The 14,677-nt window shown below is 38.9% G+C and overlaps 2 protein-coding genes across 6 annotated transcripts in view; one reads left to right on the top strand and one right to left on the bottom strand.

Moving 5' to 3' along the window:
- FTO (FTO alpha-ketoglutarate dependent dioxygenase) overlaps nt 1-4,860 on the bottom strand; it is a 341,170-nt gene extending 336,310 nt beyond the window's left edge. Inside the window, exon 1 of one of the 3 annotated variants that reach the window (XM_081030799.1) lies at nt 4,740-4,860. In XM_081030799.1, coding sequence (XP_080886925.1) covers nt 4,740-4,784 — 45 coding nt within the window. In that variant the 5' untranslated portion in view covers nt 4,785-4,860. The remainder of the gene's footprint in view (nt 1-4,739) is intronic. The other 2 variants (XM_081030801.1, XM_081030800.1) reach the window with 2 other exon arrangements.
- A 245-nt stretch (nt 4,861-5,105) lies between these two features.
- RPGRIP1L (RPGRIP1 like) overlaps nt 5,106-14,677 on the top strand; it is an 89,440-nt gene continuing 79,868 nt past the window's right edge. For all 3 annotated transcript variants that reach the window (XR_013992087.1, XM_081030353.1, XM_081030354.1), the window contains exons 1-4: nt 5,106-5,166; nt 7,747-7,838; nt 9,488-9,629; nt 12,744-13,042. Coding sequence is in view for 2 of the 3 variants with exons in the window: in XM_081030353.1 (XP_080886479.1) it covers nt 7,754-7,838; nt 9,488-9,629; nt 12,744-13,042 (526 nt within the window). In the remaining variant the exon portion in view is untranslated. The remainder of the gene's footprint in view (nt 5,167-7,746; nt 7,839-9,487; nt 9,630-12,743; nt 13,043-14,677) is intronic.

Here is a 14,677-nt window from a genome sequence, read left to right as displayed (position 1 = left end):
ATGTTTCTAAAAATTATAAAATATACTTGCCAAAGAGCCTATATTTGTAGAGGTTATAAAATGACTCACAAATTTGACTTTTGGTTGTCACTAAAATTAAGGTTTCTAGGATTAAAAATTTTAAATTAAAAAATAGAAAAAAGAGAATTTTCCCTCTTGTGTATTAAGCTGGCTGAAATTAAGTCATTATAAGAGCTTTTTTTTTAAAGAAATTAAGCTGTAATATCAATGGTGTACTTATGTAAAGCCAAAACTCAATGCTATGTCTCCTGTATTATGGTAGCTTTTAATAACAGTGTGGCGACAGAGCCCCAGAAAGCAGTTTCCAGGTTCGGCCTCACATAAAAAGGTGCTGGCTCAGGTAGTAAATGGCCATCAACTGTGAGTGGATGGCCATCAGCTGTGGCTAGTTGGCTGTCAGCTGTAACCAGTGAGCCATTGGCCACTAATATAACTGCCGTGGCTACGTTAGCAGAAAATGGGGGCTAGCAAGAAGGTGGTGGCTGAGCCTGCAAGCGGAGCAGTGAGGGTTGCAGACAGTGTGGCTCCTGCCTCCAGTGAGATTATAGTGGTGTGACTCCCCTACTTACGGCTCCGTGGGTGTTCCTTTTTGGTGTCACCATGTCCTGCATTCTTGTGTGGGGAGCGGTAGTTGAGACCCCACAGGAGATCACGCATGACAAAGAGATTATACAGAGAAAGTAAAGGTATATTCTTTACCATCAGGTCTTTACTTATGTTAGTACACCAAATCTACCTAATTTTGGAAAAGGTGCAATTTTGTTTTAGCAACTTCCTGTGTTTGCCTCCAAAATCTTTGATTGTCACTTTGTTTAAACGAATAACTTTTAAGTATTGTTACCTATGATTTTATTTGGACAAATGTTTTAAAACTTTGGATATGTTTGACAAACATCCCAAGATTCAAAATTTAAGGGTTTTTTTTTTTTAATCTTTGAGATTTTTCAGAACTTTGGTGTTTTTCAGAAGGATCCCTGAAACGCCTCAAAGACTTGTTTTCTTACTTTAGGAAAGGAGGAAATTAAACTAACTATGAAAGGAGGCCAATTTGGTATGTTAAATAACAAGGGAAACATTGTCAAATAAATGATGATAATAAACCTTTGATTGTATTTAGAAAAGCTTATGTGTTTGGTAGAAGGTTTGGAAAATAGAGATACACATTCACTGACAGAAAAAAGAATCAAAAGTGTTTTTAGATAAAGAAGGATATAAAGGACATGGGTTTTATTGGTAAAGAAAGAACAAGGAAAATAATTCTGTTCTAGAATAAAACGATGGTTTCAAAATAAGGAGAGGAAAAATAGGACAAAAACGGAAAGATACATATGTAGCTTACAGAACACCTGTACATAAGGGCAAAAGGTGTGTGTACACTGCAGAAGGATCACAGAGAAAGGACCTTAAGACGTATGTATATGAACTCTAATCACGGCCATTTTTAAGTCTTTCGTCACTTAGACAATTATTGTTTTACTCTGATGCTCTTAGAAAAATGTTTTTACAGAAACCTTTCATCTTCAAAGAGATTCACAGAAAAGATTCTGACACACTAAAATACAAAACTTCAGGTACTCTTAACTAATCCATGTGTGACTAAATTGAAAGGTATTAAGTCTTGGATGTGTAACACCTGGTGATGTCAGCCCCAATAAAAGAACCAGATTTAGCACAAGCCAAATGATTAAACACAATACGCACTAACACCTCATGGTTATTTAATATCTTTGGCTAACTGCCTATAGTTGTTGACTGTTGGTTCAGATCTAGTCTTCAAATTGAACTTGACAATTTTGTTTGTTACTATAAGAATTTTTGCTGTTATACATCTTTGCTTTGCCTAAAGCCACCACTGATGATGGCTGCTCAGTGTTTTGAAATGATCACTCGGGTCTGTTTTTCACAGAAGAAACCTCAAGAAATGACAGATGTTTAAGAACAGTTTTCCTTGGACAGTTGTTACAGTGACCACCAAAGCATTACTAGACAATAGAATTTGTCTTAAACATTCTAGCTAAGCAAGGTGAGGTTTGCTCTGTTGTTAATAACTGTTGCTGTACTTGGATAAAACACCTCTGATACAATAAAGTTAGAACTAAATATAATCCAGGCCCTGCCCTTAAAGAAACATGACAAGAAAGCCTTCGTGTGTCCTGGTGCTCTCGTTGCTCGAATGTGGCCAAAGCCTCCAGGACAGAAGAAACGACTTTCCCTTCTAAGTGGGACATGACATATATACAGCAAATGAGCCTTCCTGGCGATGAGGGACCAAGAATGGCATGACATACTCAAAATGAGCCACCAATGATACTTTTAATAACTCGTCAGTGCTGGTTTCTGATCATTGATCAGGAATGCTTTCAAGGAAAGATATGGATCAAAAGAGGGAAAATATAAACAATCATACAAATGAAGACACTTTAAAGTAGAGCTGGAGCTCCCATACCAGAGGATCCACCTTACACGTCATGTTAAAAAGAGGAATAGATAGGACTTAGTGATTGCTGGAGTGGTTTCACTCATGGGGACGATTTAGGGGTTGGCAGGAGGAACTCAGTAACATCGGCCCTCCCCAACATAACTTGGTTTCTCCCATTCCTGGGACCCCTGGCAGCAAAAGTCTTCTAATTTTGGGTATCCAATTAGGAAAGGTAACTGAAAACTTAAATAAGTATGCTAATCTGATTTTACTCACATCAGCAGATACTAAACTACACCCATATAATGTAGGGAGCTGGGTTATATTTAAACACCTAAAAATCATGATCCCTACAAGATCCACTGAACCCAACATAGGTCGTTATTTGTTGTTATTAACAACTCAGTCTTCTCAAACTACAAGATACAGCTTCCTGGAGAACTTTTCTCTCTGGTGAAGCTAGCTATACCACCCAGTGAGAACAAGGAACCAGATCCTCAAGCTGCTACAAGTGATGTCCAATACGTCTGCTCTTACTCCTAACGGTTTTTTCTATATTTTGTCTCTTCATGCACTCCTGTTCTCAGGAACCCTGAACCTAGAGGACCCCAAGATTTTTATGTCAGGCAGCCAGAGAATTTCACTCCTCGAACTCAAAGACACAGTCTGTCCATGTTCAGCAGGAGGCCGTTACAGAAGTATGACCTTCGTCTCCATTCCCTCAAGAATGAGGAATGAAAAAGGGAGGCATTGTTAGATAAGGCAAAAGTCTTAAGATGGGGGAGGGGGGGAGTTACTAAATGCTATTCTTACTAGATGTTAAAAGGTAGCACAGTATTTTACAGATGCAGCTGTAATCCCATGAGCTGGATCAAGAACCCAACCTGACGCTAAGAAATCAACATGTAATTAACCAAATCTGGGTAAGTAAAGACAACTGCAAAGAGGAAATCAATATGTAATTGACCAAATAGTGTATATAAGCAATGGCTAAGCGTCCCTTCAGGGAGACAGCTTTGGATGTGAATCCCCTCTCCTTTACTTGCGGCAAGGAAATAAAACTACCAAACGATGACCATATCTCGTTCTTGAATAGAACCACCCAAGCACGGAACCCCTTGAGTTTGGTAACAGAAAGCGGGACTTTTAAGAAGGCCAAAGTGGCTGATGGGCAGAGAGCAGGGTGTCATGTCCAACGAGGCTGAGGAAGCAAGTAGAGTCCAGATCGTGCATGGACATTGTAGGCCATGTGAAGTTTTGTCTTTATCCTAACAGCAATAAAAGTCATAGAATATTTTAAACAGGGGGTTGGAAGAGGAGGAAGGAAGGAAATTGACATGATTAGATCTGTATTTTGAAAAGATCACACTCCACACTATGGAGTAAAGACTGATTATGTGGGAGGACGAGAAGACGAGGACAAAGGCGTGTGAGGGTGTAGAGTGAATGTAAACCAACAGGGAGACTGCTGTAACCATCCATTACAGAGATGATGGACGGTAGCTTGGTCCAAAGTGGTGGAGAGGGAAATAAATGGATACATTACCGATGTATTTAGACAAATAGGACTTAATCTGGGGAATGAAAGGAAAACACTTAATTCCTCTGAGCCTCAAGTCTTCATCTGTAAAACAGGACTGTTGAGAACTCCATCTGTATCATATCTACCGTGCAATCTGCTGTGGTCAGAACATGAAATAGAAATATTATGAACTCAGCGCAGAGCCTGACGTGTAATGAATACTATTTTAAAAGTTGGTGTTGCTGTTATTATTTTCATCCGATGGAATGGCAACTACGAGAGGCTAACCCCCAACAGTACGTAAGAGGACGGTAGTTAAGTTTTCCTACCCACTGTGCTGAAGAGACGGAACCTACCAGCTGGCCCCCGAGAGAACTGTCCCAAATAAACACACCTGAGCGCACAGACACCTCATCTACACTGATCTCAGTCCTCAGAAATCATCGCTAAAGAGGACGCGCAGCTGGTACGCTCAGTCAGCTGACAGTCCGGTAAACTGAGGCACCGGAGTAGCCATAAATTTACTCACGGAATCAAGTGCAGAAGCAGAGCAAGTAAATGGGTGCCTTCTCGTCTGTGAGGTGACCCAACAGGACTAGGCCTGCGTCCCGAGCAGCACGAATGTATAACCCCATCTCTGGCTCCCTTGCTGGCAAGGCCCTTTCACGCCTTGGCTTCAGCCTGTGCGTCCACTCGTCATCCAGCCGAACCCTTCCGGTTCCCTGCCCCTAACTGCAAGCGCACGACAGGTCCCAGACTCTGGAGAGCCCCACATACCTTAGCTTCCCGTTCTCGTTCCTCGGCGGTCTGGGTCCGCTTCATGCTGCCGCTCCTGCCTCCTTCGCCACTGCGAGTCTTGTAGATCCCTCGCCTTGGACCCCGCCTCCTGCGTGTAGTTCTCTCGGCATCCGGCTTCCGTCCGGCGCCATTCTCCACAAGCGCATCGAGAACTACCACTCCCAGGATGCACCGCGGCGACGCCCGATTGTGCCTCGGTGTCTGGAGCACTAGACTTTCCCAGCTCCGACAGCTGGGCGAGCGTAGTCCGCTGCTCTGCGAGCGGGCGGGCCAGGGCCCGAGGAAAACTACATTTCCCAGGAGGCAACAGGGCCTGCCATGTTTTTCCCGTGCTTCTCTCGGCCACTCGCCCGACACGCCGTCGGCGCTATAGCAACGGTTAGCTACCCGCGGGGAGAGAGTGGCGGTGAGTACTCTCGGGGAGTAGGCGGGGGGCTTGGAGGTGGCCGATCCCCTACCAGGCCGGGATCCTGGGGTCTGCTCGACGGCCTGGAGAAGGCCCTAGAGTTCTGCTCGCGTGGAAAGCAGCCCAGCACGAGACACCTCCACACCGTCAGGCCTGAATCGCAGCGCGCCCATTACCCCCACGCCCAGCACCGTTTTGAAAATTTATGTCCCAGATCTAAACGCTAGCTGGTGAGAGTTGATGCTAATTGCAGTGCCTGTTCAAGTCCTTCTTGAAGCAGAAGGTGACATAAACACTGTGCGCTTGTTGTATCTGGGTTAGGAATTGGTTGGTACACCCTTACAGGCCTCCTGAGTGGCCTACTGTGTGCTTATTTATATTTGTCTGTTTATCATCTTATTACCTCGTAGCCTCATAAGCACATAAAGGCAGGGACTTTGTTTACCATGTTCGTCTCAGTGCCAGATAGTCATTTATCCATTCAATAAATAGGAAGGTGGGTGCCCACCCGTGCCAGGCACTGTTCCCAACCAGCTGTAAAGGGCACACAAACCCGTCCCAAGATGCTTGTTGGCCTGAAGATGCTCGTTTGTACTTTATTAGTGAAGGCAAACGAGTCACGAACTAGTAAACATTTTTTAAAATTTCAGATAGAGATGATTGCTGTAACAGAAATGAACAGCGGTGAAATCAGGAGGATGAGTACTTTCACAGAGGATGATCAGGGAAGGCCTCTCTGAGGAGGTGACATTGGAGCGGAGCTCCAGAAAATGAGGAGCCAGCAAGGGTACCTAAAGGACAGCAGTGTGAGTGGAGGGCAGTGAGCAGGCCGGGCTGGTGTGAGAGGGCGTTGGAAAGCTACTGCAGCAGGCACCGTGTTTCTCAAGCTCATTAACATTCTGGGTCAGACCATCCTGGGCACTGAGGATGTTTAGCAGCAGCGCTTACCTCTAGATGCCAGAACAACCCGCCTTTCTAAGAGGGACAAAAATAAGACTAGACAGCCACTTCTGAGATGTGTGACCTTGGGCAAGTTACCTGTGCTGGCTCAGTTTCTTCATTTGCATAGTAGGACTCAATAGCACAAGGATGTTGTGAGATATTTGATTAATTCATATAAGCAGTGCACTCAGAAGAGCGCCTGGCACGTTATAGTACGCATTCAATAAATGTTAATACGGTCGTCATCTTTGTTATTATAAACGCTACTATAACTTTGTCATGAAAAGCTCGCTCTTTTTCACACGTGTCCTGTCTTTAAACTCGATAATTTGGCTCCTAACATTGACCTTTTTTATAGCATTGTCTCCAAAAGAAGTAGATGAACGCACACCCAGGTATCTGTCTGTTAGCTATGTATGTCACCGCAAAATGCAGTGGTTCTCAACCTCTGATGATTATCATAAAAGTTGTGAACCCTCTCTCTAAAAGGTACTGCATATGCACATAAGCATACAAGATTTTGTATAAACCATCTCTGATCTCTGGGTCCACAGACCCTGAAGCCCCATGGACTCCTTTCATTCATTCAGAAACTGTTTAGTGAATGCCTGCTATGTGCCCAGCTCCGTGTCAGCCTCTGAGAGGAGAATAAAACAAATAAGCTTGCTCTTCTCTTGGACTTGACATTCTAGGACCCGGTTCTAGAGATTGCAAACCTCTGCCTTAGGGCATCTTCATTGGCAGTTTGCATTTGGTTTTCTGGATAGATTGCAATGAAAATATAAAATCTTTTTTTATTTTGGCATAGTAGACATTGCAAAGACCACTCATATCCACATACAAAGCTAAGCTACTGTCATGTATCTCTAAAGAATAGAAACTCTAAAAATGCCAGAATTAGCTGGGCAGCCTGTATGTTGAAGCAGTAAGCCCTGGGACGTAGGCCCCTTGGCAACAAAGACAGATCTCAACTACAAAAAAAAACCCGTTGGTGAATTTATGAAACCTCTTTTGCAAAACTTGGAACTACTTACTCATTTGTGCATCAAGCTGAAAATTAATATTCAAGTAATATTGACATCCCAGGCAAATGTACTAAACACTTTTCATTTACCATCTCACTTACCTTTAGAATAACTGTGAAATAGGTATTGTTGGTATTGTTTCCATTTTTAAATTAAGGAACTGAAACTCCCTAAGATTAGATGACTTGACCAGCTAGTAAGTAACGGAACAACCATTGGAATCAAGTTCCTCACTTGAGTTTTTTCCAAGATATCTGCTTTCTTTGGGGGGCAGAGAAAGGGATGGGGAATGGAGAGGAGGTATTTCTTAAATTTGAGGGAGTTTATTTTTGTTTCACATAGAGGAACGAGAAGAAGAGAGAGGAAGAATGATAATCTTACCTCATTTCCTAAGCAAACTATAGGAAATATACTGTTGAAAGGAACACTGTCTCCATGATTGAATGTAGTATTACTTTTAAAATAGAAGCTTTCATCTTCTTCAGGCTACACATGTGGGCAATAAGATGTCCATTAAAGTTCTAGTGCCTTATTCATTTTATTTGGTTCATTCCATTGCATAGTTAATGTTATAACTTGGAAAGATTTTATTTGAATTTTCTTTTCTCCACAGATAGGCCATGTCTGGTCCAACTGATGAGACTGCAGGAGACCTGCCTGTGAAAGACACAGGTCTAAACCTCTTTGGAATGGGAGGGTTACAAGGTATGGCCAGCTGTTATTTATTACAGTTATGAACTTTGATCAGTAACTTCTCTACTTTTAATTTAAAGTATTTTTGATATTCATACAAACGAAGCCATTTAAGTAACTATATAGCTTTTGATTGGACTAAACAAGGATGGAGTGTTTAGAACAACATGTGGTATTTTACTGCATGCGTCAATTATCAACAGCTCATAGAAAATGTAAAACCCTCTCTATTCTGATAAAGAATTGTTATAAATCATCTTTTTAAAATTCCACATATCAGTAGAAACTACAGAGGGTATCAAGCCTCCAAACCAAATTGCCTGGCTTAAATCACATTTCCCATTAAAATGTTTCCCTATGTTTAAATTTTATATGGGAGGAAATACCATATTTAAAATTTTTTGTCTTTCAAGTAGAGTATCTCCAAATGGTTTGTTTATCCAAGTGATACTGAGTTTGTTTTATCAAATTAACATACATTAAAGCTTTTCTTTCTCTTTTATTTCTTAGTAGTTACTATAGAGTTACTTTCAAAATGAGAAAGGAAAGCACTGCCTTATTTAAGGAACAATTTAGAGTGGAGAGCTATGTTTTTGTTCGCCTGTGCAGTATGTCAGCTAGGCCGTCATGCCACTGCATTTGTCATTGAGAGGGCTGTGATGTAAAATGCATTCCACTAAGGCATCTTCAGACACCTGTTAATCAGAATAGTGAGTGCAAGCGGCCTCCTTGAACTACCATAGAAAGGTGGTCAGTGTATTATTGTTGACTGAAAAAGATTAATTTGACTATGCAGCTTTTATTGTTCAAAGTAGAATGTATGTATAAGCTTTGCTTTAGATTTTTGGCAGAGTATCAGGAATTCAAATACAAATAAATTTTAAGTGTGCAAAACTATTTATTGGGATTTGATACCCAAAGTTCAATTCTTGCCCTCAGTAACCCACCACAGGGCTTTAATCTTTGTCCATTTGTTCTTTGTTTCTTTCGGAGGATTTTTGAAAATCAACCGACTTCACAATGATATGGAAAATACCAAATTTAAACTTATGCAAAAAAAAAATATACACATGCTAAAAGGTATAAAAGTTCTTTAAAAATATTTAACATAGCTTATGAATAATTTGTGAAGGTGGTTTTTTTTTTTTTTTTGGTTTGGTCTTACAAATTTTACAGTTTCTTTTCTATAATCCAATACCCATAGATCACAAAAATATCTTAATCATATTGTTTCACCAAATTATTTTTGTAACTCTTACCTTTGTAAAAAATAAAAAATACTTTCAGATACTCAGACTTTTAATTTAGTTTTTTCAACATTCAGCATATAAATTGAAAAGTATATTGAATCAAAGTTCCAGCTTACATTCTTAAAGAATGGATATTTGAATATATTTTTGAGTGAATACTATTACTGTTCAGATTCTTCATATTACATATAAAGTATTAACAGCAAAGGTTTTTATTCTCACCTCCAATCAGTAATGTGAACAATGCTCTAGTATTTTCTAAAACAATCTTAATTGTAGGTCTCAAAGAAAAAATCTGAGATGAGCGCGTCAGATTTTATATTAATATCAACAGTTATCATTTTTACCATTGATAAATAAATGTTTCTATTTTCAGTCATCCCACTATTAATTACCTTGGCATTTTTGCAGAAACTTCAACAAGGACAATGAAATCTCGCCAGGCGGTGTCTCGTGTCAGCCGGGAGGAACTGGAAGACAGATTTTTGCGTTTGCATGATGAGAACATTTTACTTAAACAGCATGCCCGCAAGCAAGAGGATAAAATTAAAAGGTTATGATAAAAAGCTTTTAGCTTTATTTCCTGGCTCTGTAAAGTTTGGAGGATATGCTTTTTTATAAACTTAATTGAAAACCCCACCTTGAATCCTTTTTTTTTTTTTTTTTCTTTTTGGGAACAAGGCAGGTTGTAAATAAATACAATTTTTAAAGATGGAAACTCTTACAAACTAGAATAATAAACCAAAATGATTGTTATATGTCTGAAGTTGCTATTTGAAAGAAAGAGCTAATAGCTAAGAGTGCCATGAGTATATCATATCTATAAATAACTTTTGGTTTAATATTTATAGTTTAACAAGCAAATGGCCAAAGCATCTGTTTTTAAATGTCTTGATTTTAAAATGAAAGTTTAAGAAAGTAATTAGCTATTTTAACTTGTCAGAATGCATGTTTCCTTAACATTTAGGGTTTACTAATGAAAACATTATTTCAATATCTGGAACATACTTAATTTTGCTTAGGTTAGTCTAGAATCTATATTTTAAAGAGTCTCAACTGTTTCTGAAGAAACATTGTCACTTTTGACTTGCATGCAAAAATTTCTGCAGAGATTATTTCTTAAGAGTAGACATTCTTTCTTGTTCAGAAACACTATACTGTCTTCTGAGGGGTCGCATTAAAACCAAAAAAGTGCGTTCACCTCTAGAAGCATGAACAGGTCTGTATATTCATATTCCTGTTTAAATTCAGTGAAAAGGTGAGACAGCCAAGACAGAAGATAGCGTTTTTTTCCTGCTTAGAATTTACCCTGAAGGGGTGATTCTAGTTCAGTTTCTACTCTGTGGACCTTGTATTAATGACCTACTGGCATGCTGTGCATGGGGCTTTTACTTTGAGTTGGCTTTTGAGTGACGGTGAAGTCCTTTTTTTCAAGGCATGTGACTCACTTGCTGATTCCTTTTCTGACCAGCCTCTCACAATGAGAAATGTGGTCTATGACCACTAAACAATTTTTTCTCTTTGTTAGCCTAATTGGTCAGTAAAAAAACTGAATTCACCACTTTGGGCTCGTTAGTAATTTGTCCTGGCCAGAAAATACAGAACAACTTCATAATGAGCCGTGCGGTTTACTGGGAAAAGGACTGGGCTAGCAGTCAAGTTGTGTGCATGTGTTCTGTTACCTGTCTGCCACCAGCCTATGATGTGTTCACGCCATTGAACCTCCTGGGATTTGGCTTTCCTCAGACCTCAGAGTAGTGATCTAATGACCACTGTAACCCAAGTTCTAGATTCCTTCTCGATTTCACACCATTGACACTACCCAAATACCTGCATAGAACTGCCTTTAAATTTCTCCTTAAGATGTAATTAGCATCACTTACTTCATTATAGATGTAGCTTTGGTAAACCACATTTTTAAGTAAGTACTCAAATGAATTTTTAACATAAAATAATGAAATCAAACAAACAAAAATTATTACTATTACTGGAACAAGAGATGCAATCTATGTTTCTTGACAAAGTTTACTTGAAATTCTTTGAAGGAATTTAAAGCCACTCTATTGATGTGCTTTTCTTGCCTTAAAAATTGGGGAAATTGATTTTTCTCTAGATGTTGACTGCTTTTTCATATTAAATCTGTGTCTTTCTTTTGATTGTAATCTGTATCTCTGTCAAAGTCACTCTGTTACAGGAGATTCAGATATTCAGGTTGACATCTCACTTAGATGGCTACCATATTTCTGTGGATAAAACATTGGGAGGGGCTCAGGATCCTAAACTCATTAAAGGGCTAGGAAGAGTGTGACTCTCGGTCTCTGATACCTGCCCGAATTTCCCAATGATACATCATTCTGTGGATTAGGTGGAAAAGGAACTAATCCATTGATTATTTTACTAGGGTGTTTGTGGTACTCTTGGATCTTGGTTTTTATTATCCTGTATCCCTTATAAAGCATGTTTAATGGATGTGCCTCAAGGGAAAGAGAAAACAATCTTAACTGATTATGTTATGCATAGCTCTCCCTGATGCCACATGCTGTAGGCCGAGAAGCCAGAGTGTAGATAGACATGTATTACTACCGCTTTTACAGAGGACTCTGCTTAGGGCAAAAAAAGGTTGTTCTATGACATCCCAAAGCTATTAAGGATTTTTTTATTTCACTTTTGTTCTCTTAAGTAAAAGCTTCTGTCCATAACCATGCTAAAATAAAGCAAACGCCGTTTAAAGAAAAATGAAGTGAGTTTTTATTTTCAATCTCCTGTCTGGGTCTTTATAAAAATAGATTCACTATAAACTAGAATCAGCTATTGAAGATGTGCGACCAATTTTGTAAAGTCTTGAACTTGTGTCTCTCATCAAAGCCACCTTTTCTTTCTTGTCCTGCCAAGATTTTTCCATTCACTGTCAGGCATGTTTTCCGTACGTGTATATTACATCACCCCCATGTGCCCTTTCTGTCTTTTGTTCTGTCTAACCAGTTTTTATCAAAACTTAAAAAAATCAAAGGTATAAACTCCTGAGATGTCAAAAGCACAATTTATGTCTAACCTTAAAGGTAACATTAAAATAGTACTTTTCTCATCTCATTATTTTCTACCATTAAACATGCATGTTTCTTGAGCCCTAAGCAACACTTAATGGTGCATTTTGGGTTCTTTTGAATTTTTCATTGGGCTTTTTATATGTGTGTATCTATGCACTCTAACACTTTTATATTTGTAGTATGTCTTAATCCCAGAGAAACTGAAAACAATGTATCACCTAAATGCCGCACCGTCTTAACACACTTTCCAAAAGTTTTAACTCACTGTGGCTTGCAGATATAACCCACTGCATTTAAGTGCATACAGCATTCCTACATAAGGTCATGCGTTAAAAATTGCATTTGAGGAACATATGGAGTAAATATGTGTCCTCTCTTTACTAACCTTAAATGATAAGCCTTAGGAAACTGTTATTTGTCAGTGCTATAAAGCAGATTGTTGCCCAGTGGTTTCAATTATCATCAAAGGATTCTTCACAGGCAGTAATAGTTACATCAAAACCTGAAATTTATTATTCAGGTTCTGCACTGAAGTCTTCACAGTGATTATGTTCCTTTCAACAGAATGCATTTTATGCTGACTTCTCACATTCCTTTTCATCTTTTTATTATTTCCCTAGAATGGCCACCAAGTTAATACGGCTAGTTAATGACAAGAAAAGATATGAGCGGGTTGGTGGCGGCCCCAAGCGGCTGGGACGTGATGTGGAAATGGAAGAAATGATTGAACAGCTGCAAGAGAAAGTTCATGAGCTTGAAAGACAAAATGAAGTTCTCAAAAACAGACTAATTTCAGCCAAACAGCAACTTCAAATCCAGGGTTACAGGCAAACTCCATACAATCATGTGCAATCTCGTGTGAATACTGGGCGTAGAAAAGTGAATGAAAATGCAGGCTTACAGGAATGCCCTCGGAAAGGTAAAATAAAGCTTACATTAAATCCTAAACTTAAATCTTTTAATAGGTCGTTTTACACACACACACACACACACACACACAATTTTATTTCTGTATTTATGTTTTTAGAAAGAAAAAAGTAAAAAAAAGTTTTTTGAGTTGTTTTTGATAGTCATTAATATTAACATGAAGATCATTTGATTTAAGAATCACGAGATCACAATCAAATTTGTTTAGAAAAACATTGAACATAACCATTCTTACTGATAAGAGACATGTATGAAACTACGTAAAATACGAGTTCCGTTTAGTTGGAGTTGATTTTTTATATTACAGAAGCAGATCACATTCACTCAGCCTAGTGGAGAAACCAGCTAGTTTGCTTATACATGAACACACTTTGTTTTGAGTGATCACACTTAAGTTCTTCATAGAAAGATCTTTTACAAAATCTGCGAAATTGTTTAAATCTTTCTCATTGTATGAAGACAACATAGCAGTGGAATATGTACATAAGTAGGAGCTTTAAAAGATGGGTTCTTGCTCCTCTAATTAGTTTTTGGTGACCTTGGATAAGTCTCTAATCATTCTGAACTTGAGTTGTCTTTACATATAAAATAAAAGTGCTTAAGCAAGGGACCATAAAGGTCTCTTCCACTCTTCCGTCTCTAAAAGTGATCATAGGCCACTTTCCTCATTTTGAGGAAAATGAATCCCCTAAAACCTACCCAGGTTACAAAGCAATTCAATTACATAGAGAAGACTCAATATAGGAAAAAAACCTAAATATTTCTAATAAAATCTGAATTCTCTCCACCCGCAGATAAACTTGACAATGAAGCAATTAGTCAATAAATATTTTAGGTAACATTTTGAAATTTTCACCAACAAGGAAGGCCATAAAATTTTGCCTCTAACTGATCTTCGTTTGGAATACGCTTCACATAAAGACCTATAATTTTTAGGGACATAAAAAATGATGTAAAACTTTCAATTCATTGAGGAAGAAAAAAAATGCCATATGAACAAAAGAGAGAAAAATTTGTTCTATTTTTTCTCCCAGCCAAAATGTTAACACTATCTATTCCCTAGATGGCACCTTTGAAGTCAGTAAGGCCTCCACACAGGCAGCATGCAGCTGCAGGATGAAAGAGCTTGACCACTCCTAGCTATGTGAGATTGGCAGGAGACTTCGAACATAACCAAAGTCATCAGAATGAATGATAAATCAGAAAATGCATTCTGCCACTAATTAACTTTTCACATGGAAGAGAGCACTTGACCTCTCAGAGCCTCATTTGCCCCATCTGTAAAATGGTGTGATAACACCAGATTAGAAAAAAAGCTCAGGACGTGGTAGAGCCACAGAATCTCTCTCATCTTTAAAAAGTCACTTAGCCTCTCTGAACCTTAGTTTTCTCATCCGTGACTATACTTGGGCAAGATCTCAATAAACTCTGCGAGGTCTTCCGTACTAAGTAAACACAATGCCCAAATTTCAGAGTAACATGGCAAGCTAATCTCGTGCTGTGAATCACTGTTTAAATAGAAGAGCTGGAGGAAGTTTCTCCCTGTAGAACAATAAGCGCCACAGAGCAGCAGAGCCTTTTTTAAATATGACTACATAGCTTAGATTTCTCCTTATGTTTCCACTCA

Source organism: Rhinolophus hipposideros (genome assembly GCF_964194185.1).
Source record: "Rhinolophus hipposideros genome assembly, chromosome: 21".
Lineage (NCBI taxonomy): Eukaryota > Metazoa > Chordata > Mammalia > Chiroptera > Rhinolophidae > Rhinolophus > Rhinolophus hipposideros.
The sequence above is the reverse complement of the archived record's forward strand: the minus strand, read 5'-3'. Positions and strand labels throughout refer to the sequence as shown.